The sequence below is a fragment of the Cygnus olor genome, chromosome 3 (genome assembly GCF_009769625.2).
Source record: "Cygnus olor isolate bCygOlo1 chromosome 3, bCygOlo1.pri.v2, whole genome shotgun sequence".
Lineage (NCBI taxonomy): Eukaryota > Metazoa > Chordata > Aves > Anseriformes > Anatidae > Cygnus > Cygnus olor.
The window spans coordinates 95871544-95891380 of NC_049171.1; the positions used below are offsets into that span (position 1 = coordinate 95871544).

The 19837-nt window shown below is 36.0% G+C and overlaps 1 protein-coding gene across 18 annotated transcripts in view; it reads right to left on the minus strand.

Moving 5' to 3' along the window:
* Positions 1–19837, minus strand: part of EML4 (EMAP like 4) — a 158261-nt gene that overhangs the window by 15165 nt on the left and 123259 nt on the right. For all 18 annotated transcript variants that reach the window (XM_040550603.1, XM_040550600.1, XM_040550594.1 and 15 more), the window contains 10 exons: positions 17527–17676; positions 15955–16024; positions 14576–14686; positions 12254–12349; positions 9904–10038; positions 9527–9662; positions 7578–7729; positions 5944–6069; positions 5694–5825; positions 5031–5098 (listed from right to left, as the gene is read on the minus strand). In XM_040550603.1, coding sequence (XP_040406537.1) covers positions 5031–5098; positions 5694–5825; positions 5944–6069; positions 7578–7729; positions 9527–9662; positions 9904–10038; positions 12254–12349; positions 14576–14686; positions 15955–16024; positions 17527–17676 — 1176 coding nt within the window. The remainder of the gene's footprint in view (positions 1–5030; positions 5099–5693; positions 5826–5943; positions 6070–7577; positions 7730–9526; positions 9663–9903; positions 10039–12253; positions 12350–14575; positions 14687–15954; positions 16025–17526; positions 17677–19837) is intronic.

Sequence of the window (19837 nt, forward strand, 5' to 3'; positions counted from 1 at the left end):
GATACCTAATAGTAAACTCAAGGGAACAAACATATTGCAAAAGCTAGGACTATCTAATACAGCAGAAATGTATATAGCTAAAATAAACCCCCAGGAGCAGCAGCACACATTGGTGTTTTCTATGGATGGAGATGAGGTTCCACGTCGTGCTGACCCAGTGCCTGGCAGCCTGGTATATGAAAGTGGCCTGCTCCCAATGGCTTAAACCCAGCTTGTGGTTAGAGAAACACATGAAAGAAATAAAATAAATAACATGCACATTAAAAAACAGCCCCACCTGGCACTCACTGTTGAGCAATCTACATGCAAGACAGATGGAGCCAGTGGAAAACAGCTCATATGTTCTCAATGGACAGCAGCAGAAACCACACTCAGTGTTTCTCTGCTGTACTCCAAAATGCAGACTTTTGATTTCTTCCAATCTATACACTAAAGCTTTGCAGGTTATCTGAATGCATTAGAAGTTGCAAGTTGCCATTCAGTTTAAACTCTGCCTCTTTGTCCCTGCCAGGTGTTTCAGTAAAATGTTATTTCTCTTATACCCGTCTGATAACCATGTGGATATTGAAAAACAAAAATCAACACAAAAACGGTTTGGCATGGAGAAAGAGAGAGAAGCGTACCTATGCCATATAGGTTGCTGCCACTGGGACAAAATTAATCACTCCACGAGAGCAAAACTGCTCTGGAGTTACATCCTGACAGGACAACAGAACTGTGAAGAATGCACATGAAGGCATCACTGAACTGACGGCATCTGTTTCTCAAGTAACGCTAGAAGCTGGCCCACAGCCACTGCACTGCTGCCCCATTGTGACTTTTTTTTCCGGCACCCAACACAGCATGGAGACTCCTTACTGCTTCAGCCCAGGTAGGCAACACACCTTTTGTGCATAGACAGCAGAGCGGGAGGTAGAAGACCTTTTGCTCTACCAGAAAGCTTTGGCACTGTATGGTAAATCTGCCTATCTGGCAAGACTCAAGAGCATGATGCCTGTTTATTTCTTTTGAGCATTGTAATTGTGGTGCCTGGTGATAAAAACTAATTATGAACAAGGCAATAACCAAAAGCTGCCTTCTTCCACAGAGTGAACGGGTACCTCTTCTTCCCATGCCACGCTGTCCAATGAGGACAGTGATGACGCTGCACCAGGGACATGCCTCTCAATGCTGGCTGTAGGCCTGGCTCTTTAGATTCTTGAGGTTGTTACCTGAGCCAGGTAATCCTCCAGTGAACACGTTTCTTACGCAAAATGAAATTCCAAAGCTTGGAAAAGCATGCAAAAAAAAACCACTGTACTGAAAGCACACAGGTGGTATCAAACACAGAGTTTCTGAGGGTCTTAAGAGAGCACGCAGAATTCCATTGGGCAATAAAAGAAAGTATTTCATCACACTGGTCCTCCTCCAAAGTTTATTCTGAACAAAAGATACTAAGAACAGTCTTAGCTGACCGTGGAAACAGTCAGTGCACCGTGACAATTTTGATATTAATTTAGGAAAGGAAGTGCTGGTCACATCTAGTTCAGCTGTTTCTTGGTTCCTCCACCATCTGGAATCAGACATGCTCCCTTCAATCACCCAAACTCTCCCAAAGCCGTGGCAAATTTTGTAATTGCCAGCAAGAAAGCCCATCTCAATGAAAGCTGTCTCCAGTCTAGCAGCTACAGCCGTTCACTGGCATACTCCACACGTGCCCTTATCTCCCACAGTTGCAGTCCACCTTCAGAGTGTGTTTTGGGAGAGGATCTTCTTCCCAGAATGAAAGGTATGCAAAATGCAAACAGCAGCCAACCCTGGAAATGCCACACCTGGCTGGGATCTGCAAAGCTTGGCAGATCTCTCCTAACTCTCCTAACTCCTGATCTGCAGACTGGACAAAATAAGCAGTTGAATAGTGCTGTAAAAATAGCAGCTCTTTTACTTTTTCTGATTTGTATTGATTTTCTCACCATTATTACTGAAAATGACATACTTGACTTGTGAATTAAAATAAACAAAACTGAACTTTCACCATTTTCACCTGTTTCTTGTCTTCCTATTCTTTTTTTAAAATAACTTATCTGAAAAATAAATTATTTATTTAGAAACAAAAATCCTGTAAACAACTTTTGGAAAGCAAATTCTGACTCATTACACAGACATTTATTACTGATAATTTATATCTGTGAATACAGAATTTGTCTGATGAAATCACCAGGGAAACAGTACTCCAAAATAGTGATATGTTTTTTCACTAGGACTTGAAATTTCCACAACTTTTAGGTAATAATGAATGTTGAACCTGCAAGGTATAAAAGCAGAGTGCTGGATGTACAAATGAACAAACCAACCCATCTGTTGGTCGGACTGTTCCCTGGCATGTTTGGGATTCGTCTTACTGCCACAGATGCTGAACTGGTTTAAATCTGAGTAACTCTACTGACTTATTTACCTCCTTGGAGCTCTGGCTTATACTAGTATTGCTCCCCACCCTTCAGTTTTTTTTAATAATGTTAGTATTTTTGCAAGAATCTTGCTAGCCTTTTCCTTCTGCTGTGCTTTTGAGCAGTTATATCAATAGCACTCAGAATATTCTGCATTAGTCACAGGAAGATCTACTTCCCAGCAAATAATACCACTGACAGCATGGCAAAATTATCTGAAAATGCCTTGAAAAAATTTTTTCTGAAAGGATTTTCAATTGCCAGCCTATTTTGCTTTTTCAGATCTGCTCTTCCAGCAAACAGCAGGTTCCACAAAAAATATCAGTTCTCTCCAACCACGCTTAGTCACTGACAAACGATGACCAGACATGCAGCACGTATTTAAAGAAGTAGGAACAAAACCTGCAGCAGATCATTTGCAGACAGCCCAAAAAAAGCAAAATGATACTGAAATACTCTTCATGGGGAAGCAGTACGTGAAAACCAATCCAGAAACATGACGTGTCAGCCTGATAAAAACACACTGCCATGAAACTGCGGACAAGAATGGGAAGAGGCAGAAAATTCAGTTTTCTTCCGATGTCACAATTTTAGTCATCAAACCCAACCTTGTCAGTGCTCCCATTCCTTATCCCTGCCTCACTGACCTCTGTGCATGAAGCAAAGCAGCACTAGAGACGCAATGACACACACAGCCAAGGTTTGGGTTTATTGAATCCTAAACAAATTAGACTCATTTAACATTTGCTTTATGTGCTTGGGGCTATAAATCAAGTAAGTTATTAAATGACTTGTTAAACGCCTGATTCTTTTCTCTCCTGAGGTAATCAAAATTTATCACGCAACCTCATTCCTCTGGGAAATGCCTCCCTTAGACTGGATTATTTGGCGCAGAAAGCACTAGCCTTCGGTTAGTCAGTAAATCTAAAACTGTTCTGTTTATCTAGATTCACAACTCCATCTATTTCTCATCCACTTGTGCACTTACCAGACCCCACTTCAATTCAGTTTATGTCTCAAACCTATAATCAAATCATGCAATTTCAGAACACAATAAAACAGAACAGTAAAAACATAACTGCTTAGTTCTAAGAACTTGGTAAAAAAGCCACCACCACCATCACCAACAAAAATAACACACAAAAAAAAACCAGGGCCATCAACATAAACTTATCCAATACAGTGTAAGTGGGTTGCCTCGAGTAATTTTTCTTTTTAAAAGAAGAATTTAAATTGAAAACTGCTGAATTGAAAAAGTAATGTTAAACTCTCTGAGAGGAAAAAAAAAAAAAACTCAGTCAAAAGCAAACACCAGACTGCATGCTCTGACCACTCAATATGCCTTGATTGTGCTTTGATGTAATTTCAAAAATGCCTAGTAGCTACCAAGAATTGTGGCTTGACCTTTTTTTTTTTTTTTTCCTGTCTCGAGTTCTATTATGCCAGTATCTGCTGCTCTGTTTAACGAAAGTAGAAACACTTACTCAGTTTAATGCTCTAATTAGAAAGAGGTGAAAATATTGAACGGCACAATGTGGAAATCAAATGTACAAGAGCTCAGCAAGATTCTTCTTGGGAGGGTACACTAGGTTTTCTAACCTGATTTTATATGTAATGTATTTAGTGCAGACTGCATCATCATCTTGGATAAAGAAACACCTTGAAAAATATTTAACATTTAGGTTTTTCCAGGAAAGCTAAAGGGTATTGCACATGCTTAGCAGTTTTTAAAACCAAACCTTAAATGGTTTTTAGGCATGTTGTTATGTATATAAAAAAAAAAATTCTAGGGGGCAGATTTAACACAAAAAGAAAACAATTTTCTTACATGTACTACATGTTATTTTACCAATATATGAATAAGAAATAGAATAAAAATTTCCTAGCTGCTCCTCCAACCTTCCTAATGCTATGAATATCATTTCTTTTCATTTATTTCCTTTCAGTTGATACTTGCTAAGAATCCATCACATGGAACTCCTTTCATGACAGACGATACCAAGCCAGAGAGAGTTTTGATATGAATTGAGACAAATTTTTTTCTACCACTAGAAGAAGCCTGAGTTAGAGGACTTGGCTTGTGCTTTGATAGCTTTGAAATAATATGCAATGATTTTAGGATGAAAATGAACTGCTGTAATCAAGTACTATTGAGCTATGTGCCATATTAACCTCTCTCTTACACAAAAGCAGAATACTACAGCCTGTTCATTTGCCTATGTCAATTTAACAGGTTGCATATGTGTTTGATTTGGAAGAGAGAAAGATCTGTACTGTACCTGTCTTAAAAACTGATGTTATACGCACACACGATAAAATATATGATACCTGGTAAAGTCAGAAAGGAGTGCTCGTGAAACCCTCCCAGCACACACACACACACACAAAAAAAAAAGAAAAAAGAAAAACATCAGCTGTCTCCATCTCATCCCTATAAGAAAGATCTGCCCCTCTCCCCCAACTTTTCATGTTTGTTAACTTTATGCAAAAGAATAAAAACCAAAAGATATATACATGCCAATATACAAGAATCATAGTATCAAAACATCTCCTTTAAACTTTTGATCATCACAACTCAGCTGATGCACTGTTACCTTCCCTTACCTTCCCGAGTGCGTTCCTATTGCAACCACCGCTCCGCTGGGATGGAAGTCAGCGCAGTGCCCCGGTTCCTAAATAAGGAGGCATGTACATGTTATTTTCCTGTCCACTTTACACACCAAAGCTACCCTAAAACCCTAACATGAATTGACAAAAGAAAATCTACTTAGTTAGCACACTTGCAATCCACAGATTTTTTTTTTAACCTATCACTGATGTACTACATGATCTTCTCATAAGTAAAAAGCTGAAATTCTGTGTAAAAATATGCTTTTCCTTGTACAACTGGACAGAATTAGTCAAAATAAGATACAAACAATGACAATAAAGAAGGACTTCTGAAGCCATATCTTTCACATCTGCATGACGACCTCTGCAGACAGATTGAATAATTGGGAAAAAAAGCTAAACTGTAACAAGTACAAATGACTTGGAGTTTTATCCTGACTTGGATTGCTAGAATGGCATTGGACAATGATAATCAGATAATAGTATATACAACATCTGAAGAGCTGTGTTAAGCTTATCAAAGCTTCTGAATAGCTTTTATATGCCATAGTTTCAGGATTTTTGCATCTCTCAATGACACAGGGCAAGGGAGCTTCAGATAATTAATGCTTCTTCCTATTTTCCAGCTTTATATTTAATGTTAAAGGGTTGACATACATCTAGCAGCCTGGTCCATTCCAGTGTGTGGTCCACAGAGTTCCACATACAAACTTGCCTATCTTGAGCACATGTTAAAAATAAGTCCTTGAAAGGATGCGATGCCAGTCCCCAGAGTTCATCTGTATGACCCTGTAAAGAACACGTATGTGAGTTAATAATAAATAACATAAAGAGTCTCAAATTAGCACACCATCAGGGAAGCTCTAACAATTTTGAGTAAGCATTCAAAAAAAATCAGTGTACTCACCTGTACCTCTACTAGGAAACCATCATTAAATGTTCCCCGCAAAACAAAGTTTCGTGAAGTACCCACTAAAAATTGATCTGCTTTTCCTTCTGCTACTGCTCTGATTGTTCCATATTGATCAGGAACCTAGGAAGAGAAACGTTTATAAAGCCACATCACGTATCTTAATAGGCACTAATTTTGAAGTCTATAAATAGCGCACAACAACAGTACCAGAACTGCACTTCTCACAGCACAAAGGAATAATCTAATCACACATACAATAGATCAGGACTTGACCCAAAACTTACCTCATTTATTTGTTCAGTACAGGCATATACAACATGACCTCTCTCCAAAACAATCAGAATTATGCCATTTTAATAGGTATTAGTAGGAAAAAAATACAAAATGAGTTCCATGGATTTTTAAACAAAACACACCAAATAAATGTACTCCACATTCTTACAACTCATCATATAAGGATACGAATAATATATATTTAGTTCCTGTTTACTTTTCAAAACACATTGTGAAAATTAAGAAGGATCTTGTAGCCCACAGTAAATGCTTCCTGATTTTCTTAATGCTTCCTGATTAACCTTAAGTAAATGTTCATATGCCTTATGTCAGCAATGACTCCAAGTTTTATTGAGTTTGCCTATTGCATGCTTGAATTCTAATACAGTGCTCTACTTTACAGCATACATTTATTTGTTTTTCTAAATGATTTTGCTTTAGAAAACATGCTAACTTTAATATCAGCCACATAGGATAGAAAAATCATTATAATTGTTCACAAAGCTATATACCAGGGCTCTGGTAATATTTCTCAACATAAAAAATTAGGTTTAACATAACATATTTAAAAAAAGAAAACAGAGACACTGATGTGAATTGTGTGTTACTAAAGCCTAAGAGCTGTACAGGGTAACTCAACATGGACTTACTCTCAGCCAGGCTTTGTAAAGGTCAATGCTGGACTCAAGATAGTAACAAACTCTTTTACTTATGTGCTAAATTCGATCTAAATGTTTCTAGAAATGGACACAAGTGGAGTAAACTACTACTAGAAAAACTCTTTAAGAACACACTATTTCAAAGGGCCATCTTATTGTGAGGACGAAATAAGCATTTTCAATTCCAAAATATATATTTTTTTCCAGTTCATCCCCATCACTGTCATACCGCCAAATCAGAGACATACATCTTTACTGAATACCTGTTTTTAAGATAAAGTCAAGAGAAGTTCCTCAACCTAATTAATTTTTGCAGAGTAGCCATATATATCCTACTGGTATTTCTATATAATGTCAAAAATTCTATATGAAAATAAAATCTTGGTAACATGGCCTCTGTCCAGACAGACAAACTTAAGAAAAACATGAACAAATTAACGACAATCCTCAAAAAATGGGTGAATAAAAGAAACTAAGGAAGGAGAAAAGAAAAACCCCATATGGGTTTATTTCAAGGCTGAAAATTGATACACTTATTATAAAACACCCTCATCTACTTAAAAGACAGAAACTAAAAGACAGAAACCAGAAGATACTCTGTCATCCTAAATACTGATACTCCAAGGAGTGGGGAGGGCTCAGGCTTCCTAGTCATACCTTGAAAATGCAATTTCTTTGTCATTCTTGCCTTCTTACCTCAATTTCCCTTTCGGGATTCAAATCATGATCCCACAGGATGATCTTTCGGTCTTTCCCACCTCCTGTTAGCAGCATTCCATTCCTCATCTGACACAGGGTAAATACACTGCCATCATGAGCCTTGATTTGTCTGCTTATCTGATATACTCCTGTATGCATGAAGAGAAAATAATACAGAACACTACTTGCTTTTTCACCTGAGGTTTACAAGAAACTGTGCATTTTGGCATAAGAATAAAGTAGCAGTGTACAACCAATAATTACAATTGCACTGTCGGGCTATTAGTATTGCATTAGTACTGCAAACACAAGGTGGTAGTGTTTTCTTACAGGATAAAGCGATAAAACAAAAGGCCTCCCTTTTCAAGAGAAACTTTTGAGATTGACTGCCCTAAAACTTGTGAAGGCAAGAACAATTATTTGCAAAATACTTGAAATTTTCTGCTATCCAAGGGAACACAATTTTTTCAGATGCAAGGAAAACTGTCTTTAAGTGTTGAAAAATATTTAGCAAACAATCATTAGAAAAGAATTAAAGTTATTTTGTTAAAAGAAACTCAAAGACTTGTCTGAAGTCTCATGGGGATAAAAAAGGGGGAAAAAGTAAATTATTTAAAGGAAAGGTTCCAGGATGCATGATTCTAATAACTGACACTTGATGTTGTCTCACTTAAAAATAATAAAACAGCATTTGGCATCTATCAATATAGTAGCCTACCCTGAGGAAAATACTTGAAAGAATAACGGAGAGGAAAATTGAATAACAAAACGTATTAAAAGAAAACCTTTTGCATCCCAATTGTGTCTGTATTTGAAAAGAATTGCTGCAGAAAACTGTGTTTTAATAAAGCAAGATTCTGGGGCTTTGAAGATTTGCATACATACAAGCAGCAATCACAGGAAAACTCTAAACACCACCCAAATAAATGCCAACTGAATTAAGCTGACTATGCCTACAGCTTAAGTCAGTTGAAGTTGGCATGCTCTCACTTTGTGAAAAAGTTTGAGATAAGTCCTGTGACTAATTCTAATGTGATGAACCAAAGAAAAGATCCCATATTCAGTTACACTGATGTAATAAATGTTCTATTTGTTAACTTTTAGGATTATACAGGTAAAATGCTATTTTGCATAAGAAGAGCCTCAAAATTAAACATCAGCCAATTTGTTAAATTACGTTTCCATTGCAGTTAGCTTGAAAGCAAAAAAAAAAAAAAAAGATCTACCTACAAAAACAGACTTACCTTTAAATATTTGCTTTTTACATGAATGTTTTCCTGGCATACCAATTTAAACAAGTGTGTTTGAAATAGCTGCCAAGTAAAATAAATTATCCTTGAATTTATAAGTTACCTTAGGGCTCAGCTGTGCCAGGTCTGCATAAGTTTAGTAACAAATAGTTTTTTCTTTCTTTTCTACAAAACCTTTGCCATAAAGAGTAAGCTTAACTCAAAGTGCAAATAAAATGGGTTTTAAGCTATATTTTATAGCCAGGACTTATGCACTGTCTCAACTAGATACTCTTATTTGCATAATTGGTATAGATGTAAATTACATTTTCCCTTCACGCACAAGTCCTCTTAATAATATTCTCCTGAGACCAAGCATAGTACGACATTAAGTCTTAAGAAGCAAATTTAGCCTGCACAGCCTTTTTCAAATCACAGGATGAAAGGAAATCTGATTAACTTCACAATTTTAAAATGCAAAACATTTAGATAAACTAGTTTTCATTCACTTCAGGCAGTCTCATAAATTAATGATAAACTCTAGATTGTGTTTAAGTCACCAAATTCATGAGACCTGAAGGAATTTAGTACCAGTTGTTAATACAAGAAGTCTACGTGCACAGCCAAGTCTTTTTTCCTATTACTTTTCTAATGCAATTCTTTATGTTTGTCTTCTACAGACAGTCCAATCTGCAATTAACTGTGAATGTATCCTACCTTTAGGTCCTTTTCCTGGAGTAGATTCTACAGTAGTTTTGCCCCATATAAGTATTATCCCACCTGAGTCTCCAGTGAGCACATCACCATTTCCCAAAAAAGCCAAACACTGAACAAATTTGGGTTTTTCATATTTCTGAAACAAAATAAACAGAAGAAAGGGATAATTGCTTGTATTCTAAGTAGTTATAATAACATATCCATTCCCATATAACCCTGAAAACACAAAGAGAATTTTATCTTTTTTTTGGAGGGGGGTTGTTGTTTGTTTATCTCTCTGCTCAAACAGTATAAGGTGACGACGGAGCAAATTTGTAGATAGCATGAACAGATCATTCCACTGATTTAAAACTGACCTCATATCAAGACATTCTTACCCCAAATATCCCTTGCTTTCTTGATAATGAATTGCCACTCCAGGTCCAAAAAAATATATGAGATTTGCCACACGTTATTATGGTATTTGCATCAGTTGGATGGAATTCCACAGCAAGAACAACTTCATTTGTAGTCTGAAATAACAGAAATAATATTTATTCAGATGTTCATATTCTAATTTTACTAGAAACTCATGTAAAATCACAAGTTTCAGAACAAAGATAGGAGGAACTACACAGGATGTTGTATGTATACAAAAATCCCTAAGTGTTCCCTGCTAAATTGACTGTCTGAATGACTGCATTATGACTGAATGACTGAATTAACTATTGCTTTTCACAATATTCATAAGGTGTTTGTTTTTTTTTAATTGCTAATAAAACTTCAGTAAAAAGTACAGTTTTAAACACATTCTAAATTGCAAAAGCTTTTGCTTTCTGTAATAGCTAAGACTTTGGCCATGTGAAGTGAATGAAATATTAAAAAGACTTTTTTGGGTTGAACACCCTGCTTAGTTTCTGTACTAGACTAGTTTGTTATTCTGGGTAATAAAACTGTGATAGAAGCAACTGAGAAAATCCTAGCATACCAGGATTATATCCATCATTCTCTTTCTGAAATTCAATAAAAAATCCTTTGGGTTCTATCTTCCTCTCACCTTCTTTCCTCCTCAGGAAGAAAGAAGAAGAAGAAAAAAAAAAGCCCCCACAAATCAAAACTCTGAAATACAGAGTCCCACCTTTATATTTTTACTGGCTGCATGTACTTTTACTGAATTATTAACACATCAGTGAATATTTTATCCCTCACCAATAAATTTTACAAACAAGTTAACCTGTCATTTATCTCACTACTAAAGTAAATTCAACAAAACTGTCAACGAAGATCATTTCCTGGAGGCAGTTATTGTACAAAACATTTAAGTAAAGGCATCAATGCCCATTTATGTCTATGTGATTTAAGGACACACTTTCAAGGAGTACACTTAAGTATTGTTGAATCAGCACCTGCAGGAGTACAGAAGCTTTGCCCTTTCCCACTCCACCATTTTGGGCTCACTTTAAGAAAACAACCTTCTTAAATTTCATTTTTGTCTTGATGGCTGTATTCATTGAATTATGCTTCACACACACATTTTCCTCGACATGAGTTGATCTACTGCATCCAAAAATCATATGGAAACTAAGGACTGAAAAATTTAACCTAATTCAGCTGAGAAAAGGCTTCTGTTCTGCACAGTAGGTCAAGGGAGGAAACTCCCTCCTCACAACAAACCCAGCTGTTGTCAAAGGTGCTTAAGATAGTATAAGATCAAGTCCTAAACATGAATAACTGAAGGGCAAGTTGTCCTTGCTGAATTGGTTTTAGCTGATTCTGAAATGCCAAGGAACTAACTCCCTGAAGAGTCAAAATACGATGTCAATAAAATAGGAAATATAAGGAATATTGCAAATAGTTTCATAATAAATATCAGCAAGGAAATAAAATAAATTTAAAAAGCTGACACAGAATTATCATTAAAACTTATAGAATAGTGTATATTTATTATGAGTCAACATGATTTAAGAAAAAATGGGTCAAAAAGTTCTGATCTTATTATTTGGAATTGCAAATTTGTAATCATATAGACATATATGCTTGTAGAGTCTTCCATTACTGACTCACGATTAAAAAATAAATTTTTAAAAAAATAGCTCCACATCCATATATCCGATGCTGTATATATATCAAGCAGATGCTTGATACTGTAAAAAATTGAGCAACATTGTCAGAAAACATGGAGTTCAAAAGAAAATTATTACTGGATTGGATGTTTCCAGTGGTATAAACTACACCAAAAATGACTGCAACACCTCTGAACACTTCTCTCTGATCAGAAATTTCAAAGTTTATACAGAAAACTGGAAAGCAGATCAGACTGCAATCTACAAAAGTACATATACCAAGAATCAATGTCTGGAATTTGATTCAGACAAAAATGAAAATAAGGAATGTCTAGAAGCATGTGTGTGTTAGTGTGTGTATATATATATAAAATTAACAATTACAGGTTGAACCATCGCTTCAGCTCCTTAAAGTGTCCAGGATTTTTTATTTTTTTTTAATTAGGAAAATGTTAGAGAATTACTTTATTTGGATTGGTCCTTAGGGAAGAGTAAAATTAAATTATAAGTATTCAAAACCCTTCCAGAACACAAATTAAGAATACATTTCTTTTGTGCCCTTATACAACCCAGCAGAATTACACAATTGTTTCCATGTAAAATCAAGTTTGTGTCTCACAAAATCATTATATTTTTGTGAATGAAAGCATCTGCATTTTAGAATAGGTATTTGTGCAATATTTACCTTTATTTCTGCTACTTTTGATTTCTTCTGCCAATCCCACACAGTGAGCATATGCTCATTAGAGTCATCAATTACGCACAAATGAGTACCAGAATCCTAAAGGAAAAAGAAATGAGGTGCTGAAAAAGAACTATTAAGCCTCGTTCAGAAAAGGGGCATGGCAGTAATATTTAAAAGACACAAAAGTACAAATATAAATTTAGCAACTCCTTTTAAAGGGATTTCCTTTTTTCTTAGAGGTAAGACATATTTTTGCATAATCTCACCACATATCACCATGCTTCAAAAAATATTCTAGGAAAGCTTTAAAGATACCCAAATCTCTCTCTCTCTCTCTCTCTCTTTTTTTTCCCCCTCCTTTCTTTTCTCTTGTATTATCATGCTAGTAGCGTAAGTGTTTATTCCTTTTTCTAGTCTGCAAATACTTTGTTTTTCCTCAGGTCCCAGAACACACAGTTCTCCTTGTGGTTTTCTTTCTTAAATGTCACTGTCACATACACACAACTTTGCAATACTAACATTTTGAAAGGACATCTCATTTTTTTTTCCCCTCACAGAACATTAAGTGCCAAGCAGTTTCATTACGTAGTTGGTAAAACTGGAGCAAGGGTAACACTTTCTGAATAAAAAGATGCTTACAGAAGCAAGAAGGCTGGCATCTTCTGTATTAAATAACTGAAATGTCTTATTTTAAAAAATTCTACAACAAAACAGAAAATGTAGCTATGTAGAATTAAAGGAATAGACAGATTCTTAGAACAAAAACATACTTATTCACAGCAACACATACTTGCACGAACCAGTTGTTTCAAGGACATTTGTAGAAAGTTTTGATAGAGGCCTTATTTATTTTAAAGTTCATTCTTGCAGTTCAGCCTGCATTCTCTAATAGATTATGAAAATAGAGGTGGCTGAAATTTCTATTCCCAAATACTAACACTATTATGAGCAGCAATATGCAAACATACTTTCCAATTAAGTGGAAAAAAAACCTTGAGACAGTATTGGTGATATAAACAGTTCTTGCATAGGTTAGTGGGATTATGTGATTAAAAACAGTTCTAGATACTTCACATTCAACCTTCAGTCTAATAAAAACTAGAATACAATGTTCAAAAGAATTCCTTAGTGTTTTTTTTTTTAATTATTATTTTTAATTTTTAAGTGGTGGAACATGCATTTATTCATCTTAAAAGAAACCTGAGTTTAAAAATTTCCTGATTTGCTACAGCAATAGGAATCACAGTGTTTCTCTCACATTATTTTATTTATGCTACACCCTATCTATAAATAAGTTTATATCCTGGAAGTCAATATCTATACATAACTAAGTAATGTTTCAAAGTTTAGTGAAACTGCAGCAGGGGAGCATAAGCATTTATTTTCAACAGGTTTTCCCTGGAGAAGCTCAAAACACAACTGTACAGTCCGAAGCAGTCTGCCCTGGATTAGTTATCTCCAGAGGTCCCTTCCCACCTTAATTGTTCTGTGCTTCAATTTCTCCATAAGCACAATACAGCAGATTTCTTTTTCTTTTCTTTTTTTTTTTTTGGATACATTTATTTTCTGCCACTTGCATTCTTGTATGCAACAATCACAGTGTGGGTTTTCAAGAGTTCTGATACGTCTTAATGTTTTGGCAAAAGTACAAAGGTAGCTTAAATATTAAAATACATGTTTTTTACACAAAATAAACTCAGCAGCAATTTTGACATTAGAATTTTATCAGTGCCAAACAACACATTTCTGTTTACTACTACTACTACTGATAAATTTTGTGGGCTCAGTGACAAGACTTCTATTTTTTATTCTATGCAAAATTAAGAAGCATGAGTTGAATAAACTATACCTTTATGAAAATGGCACAAGATTTTTATTTATTTATTTATTTAAGTTTCCTGTTGGTGCATAAAAACCTATTCCAGTTGTGCAAACAGAAAAGTTACCCTTTCCATTAAAACTCACTAAAATGTCTTCATGAACCTCAGTAACAAATTTGTTTTTAACATCTAAATAAACAAAAGCTCCCCTTCCCCACCAAACCCAGCACAGATTTCAATTTCTAGTCAAGGTATTTCTGTGTCTGCTATTTATATACAGTGCTAGTTTGTTGCCACAACTTTACATCTGCAATTTCCTGTTTTTCCACCTCACTTGCTGTCAGCTATTTTTATAAAGTATGCATAAACTTTACTGACACACTTTTAGTACCGAAGCAGGTCAGGTAGGCAATTGTATTCAGAAATCTCAGTTGAGAGACTTGCCAGTTGACACAGGGTCGGATAACTGAGGTAAAACACCAGGTAGCAGAATCCGTCTTACCGCTTTTGAAAAATCCAGGCACCCCACTCCACGCTCAAAAGTCCCCAGGCCGATAACCTGCAGCGTCACCAGGCTCACCGAGTCCCACACTCTAACATGGGGCTGCAAGGGCTGCGCAAAAGCAACAGGACAAATGGGTGTCACCAGTGGCAAAAGTGTCAAACACAGGCTTAAAGTTATGTCAAGCTACCCAAACTGCAAACTGTGGACTGAAATGCAGATGACCTCTGTTGATGCTGCTGCTGGATTGTATTTTGAACCTCAAAAGGCAAGAGTCAAGACGGTTTCTGCCCACCACGTGCAAGCTGCATACATCAAGAAGGCATTTGGTAGCTGTGCAAATAAATCTCAGCCCAATTCAAACCATTGAACAAAAATAGAAGTCATCTTGCATTTCAAACCCCAGACCTAAAAATCTCACACAGCAATTGAAACAAGTGATCAAACCCTATTTTTTAAAACATAAAAGTATGCAAAAAATAATACTAAAAAAAAAAAAACAACAAACAAACCACACGCCAAAAAAACAATGCTGGTGCACTGAGTCATCTAACCATAACCAGCGAATGAAAACCTCCATGTCAATATTTCATCCAAGTGCTATCCCAAAGCAAGTTAGCTGCATAAATGTGAAACAATTATAAATGCAGTGGGAATTAAATTGTCTTAAGGACAGCATTCACCATTAAAAAAAAAATCGTAACATGATTAAACAAATGCTCAGTGGAAAATAAGACATTAAGTTAAACACCTGAGAAAAAGTTGTAGTTAACATGTTTCTGCACTTCGAAGTATCTGATTTTTTTTTTCCCTCCATCTGTAAGTTCAGGAAGATAATCCCATTATTCAAATTGTGATAGAGTTTAACAACAGCCAGGGACAAGAGCATTTAACTATGCTTGTTCTCAACTGAGCAAGTTTGTAGGGCAGCTTGGTACACCTTCCACAGACTCCCAAAGTTGGTTTCCTTTCCCATGAAGCCTTAGGAGTACACAGACCCACTGTACTGGGGACTTGCTTTCCTCTGGGAAGTTATTGAAAAATATGTGACAGAAATGATACGGCCTTATAAATCAATTACAAGGTCCAGATTTGCTTGCAGAATTAAAAATGAGTTTCTCAGATAAATGATTATGAGCCTCTACTCTTTTTGATATATGGTTGAGTGCTTCCACGGTACTATCTTTTGCTAGAGATACTATTGTTACCTTAGAAACAGCACAATATCTCAGTATATGCAATGTATTACAAAAATAACTGCAAAAAGAAGGTGATGATGAAATTAAAAAAAACCAACAACACACACACAAAAACAAAACGAAACAAAATTTCCTGATTTTAAGAACAAGACACTACTGCTCGACAGCTCTATTACTTACCCTTCCATCTTTATCCACTCCAGCTAACTGTCCTGTTGCAATTCTAATTTTGTCTGGATGAACTGCAAGACTAAGACAGACAGAAATATGACTTGCTTTTGCTGTCATTGGCCTTGAAAACTGGAAGTTTTTTTTTCTTTTGTTTTTCAACAGAAGCCCAGGAAGACACTTATGATCCTAGATCCCACTTTTAATGAGACAGCTTGAATGCGTTCCTTGACAGACCATTTCATGGCATATTATACTGCAAAATCCTGATGGGTTGATCAGGTTTTTACACTGGCTGCAGGCACACAACCAGGAGTGCCAGAAGAGCCACCTTCACATGTGCTCAGACAAATAAATCTCAGGTTTGCACTATACTGGGAGTCCACTGTAACAAAACAACAACATCCCATGTTGAACTTCCAAGACATTATTATTTGCCATGTTTATAAGCACTAGAGCATAGTTCATGCCTAAATCAAGAGATAGCATGAACCTGAGCAAAAACAGTTGAAAAGATGGCTGAGGGCATGTGCACCCAGGAGTCAGGGCTTACTGTCCCTTGAATCTTGAAATGAGTTACTGATATAATTGTACTAATGAAAATCTCCAGTATGGTGCACTCTTAGCGTAAGTCAAAATCTGCTTTTGTTTTGAAGACCATGTGAAAAAACAGATACTGTAATTTCAAAGTCTATGTCCTCTTACTCCTACTTATTTTTTGACTAGCCTTCTCATTTGCTTTCTCTGTAATATTAAAAGGTGAAAAAACAACAACAACAAAAAGAAACAGGCAAGGGGGAGCAGTGGAGGAGGCCTGAAGAAGTCAGAGTGATGAGCACCAAAATGTTTACAATTCAGTCGAGTTTCTTGAATGAACATGAAGAATACAAGACTAATAGCATTACTCCCATAGGAAGGAATTACAGTTATAAAAGCAGAGCCAGGAGAAAAGAGGTTTAGGGAGCAACTCCTTTCTTCCATTCAGGTACAGCAAGGAGTCTATATTTGCCTTAAAATCAAAGCCCTATGCTACTCTTAAGACTAACATTGTAAAGTGACGAACGTTTGCACCAACAATGATGTTGGCTTCAATTTTCCTGTTTTTATGTTTTGTTTTCAAGCGTCTCTCTCATATCTCAGATGGTCTTAATACTTGGATGGGGCATCCATTTAAAAAATGAGAAAATTACTGCTTAGTCTTACATTTGGTTTTCTAATTCTCCTTTAAGTCTACGCCTTTGCCATATTGCCTTTAAATCCCTGATCTAGAATTAGGCTGATGACCATTTTTAATTATTGGGACATCTATTTAGAATAATTTATCCTGTCTCTAATCTGGCAATCCTACGGTATCTATGTATCGAATTTTATATTTAAACCAGAAAACCTAAGCTAATGTGGACTGTTATATAACCATTCATTTCTAAGGCACTTACTACAGTGATATCTACAGGGACTGTTGAAACAGAAAATAACTACAATCATGATGACATTAAGGAGATCATAGATACAGTGAGAAAATTTTAAAAATAAATACATTCCTGAATTATGACACACACACACACACAAATGTTTTATACTAACCATTTAACGCAGTCCGTATGACCCAGGTAGTGTCGCTGAGTTCTCTCCTCATAGTTAAATAGTACCACCACTGATGCTATGAAATATACAATTTCTCCGGTAGGAAGGAGGTAAACATTGGCTCGACAATCTCTTCCACGATACCCATATCTATACATTTATATATTTTTAGAGTCAAGGCTTTCATAATCACTGTATATCACACACACAGAAAAATTCCAACAAATTTTGAAAGGATTCCTGGGGAGCTCTCATGCCATGAAGTGCCCTTTATGTTTTCCTCTGAAATTACAGCACAATTTCAGTAAAAGTTTTAAAAAAATAAGAATATGATCAGACTTCAGAAAACCAATCCACTTAAAGTGATATTCATTGATGGAAAAATAAAACATATAATGCACACTCAGGTAAAACAAATGTAGCTGTGTCACTTTATAAAAATCCTTAATATGAATTTTCATCAGGTAACAGCAAGACGTCACGGTACAGGCTGTATATCTTTTACAGTAACAGAGCTTGGACAACTCTATGCCAGGGACCAGCATATTGGTTTTGTCTGGCCTTTCAAAATAAGCGTGTGAAAATTCCTAACGCCCTTCAGAAAAAGGCAAGCTTCAGCACAGCAGCTGCCAAGTCCAGGAAATAGTTCTTAAGAACATTTTAGAGTATTTTTAAAGCAAACAAATCTCAAAATGAACTGACACAGGGAAAAATAATCTACCTCAAACTACCCAAAATACATAAAAGGGATGATTCTTGTAGAAAACCTGTATAACTACCATGACACTAACAACATTCAGAAGTTTTATATGCACTGCAATCAAAACATGGTTTAGCACTGATCAGATGTAACTGTATCTTGATATTACTTTGAAGCTGGTGTGATTTTCTTCATCTAGACTATTAATGTGGCTGTCTGCCTGTGTTTCAGTTTCAGGGTCACTGTTTACTAGCAAAATCAACACTCGGACTTGAACAGCAGCTTTGAAGCCTTAAATACATATATATATATATATATAAATTATATATATATATATATAAAATTTTCTCATTATGTCCTGAACTCTTCAGAGAGAGGTTCCCACTTTAGTACCAACTAATATACCTAGAACAGCAGGAGATGCCTTTAGCAACTTTAGGTAAAGGATTCCAAGGTCTTGGTTAATGAGATAGACAGGATGAAGTAAAAGACCAACACAGAGAAAGCTGGGTGGGTTAAGCTGGCCCTCTCATAATTAAAAGTAGGTACAGTAGCGCAGGTTTGGGAGTATTTAAACCAAAATCTCCTTGCTTGATAGCCTGGCCTCTGTTCTCGGTCAAGGACTACTTCTCTAACAAAAATACCACTCAATGCCACCCTCTACATCCAAAAAATGCCCCACAACATGAATAGCTAATACAGGTCTTTCCTCTTTTGTAGTTCCTGAAACTACAGGGATGTAGTCCCTGTAGCCCATCAAACTACAAGACTACTGTACCACAAGAACACTTGCAAAATTAAACATGTTCATTAAATAATGTAAATAAATAGTGGTTCAAAGAGGGACACTGCATTCAGTTATCAATTAAGTCTTTTTAGAGTAAGGAAAAGAAAACAGATTTCTATCTTGCTGTCTTCCCTTTACTACAGAAGAACACAATGGCTCCTCTGAAGCTAAGCTTGCTTAACAAATGATGTGAAGAGAAATGGTGATACAACACAATGCTGAGAGCAGGAAAAAGGATGCTTCAGTTTCTCTTTTATCAGTATTTACCTTCACACTAAATTTTCCTCTCCTCTTTCAAACACCAGTGGAACAAAAAAAAAACAACCTCTAGAATGGCCCTTTACAAAAGGGGAACAAATAAACCAGACCAGTGAACTTTCAGAAATGATGGGCTATAAACCAATGAAAATATTATTTCTATACAGAAGCATGAAGAACACTATTCTAAATAGCATCTCAGAGGAGAAAGGCAGATGCTGTTGATCTGCTGTATATAATAGGCAATGTATTGATATGGATTTCTTGTGATTGTCATCTTTGAACATCCATCCTTTCATCTCAGATGTTCACTATGTGAAGCTACGGCTACATATTTTGGCACCCTCTGTTAAGCTCTGGCATTCATGAGCCTGAAAAAAACAGTTATGTTTTCTCAGTCCGTTCCTTTCCTTCACCCTCCTACATAACAATGTACCAAAGAGTGGCTGCATTTTCTAGGAGCATTTAAAGCAACAACCTATTTTGTGAGAGAATTTTTTGCTTTCTTCATGCTCCATCCCAGGCATCTTGAGAGAAAACAAGAGGTGTTGCTATTCCACAGCAGC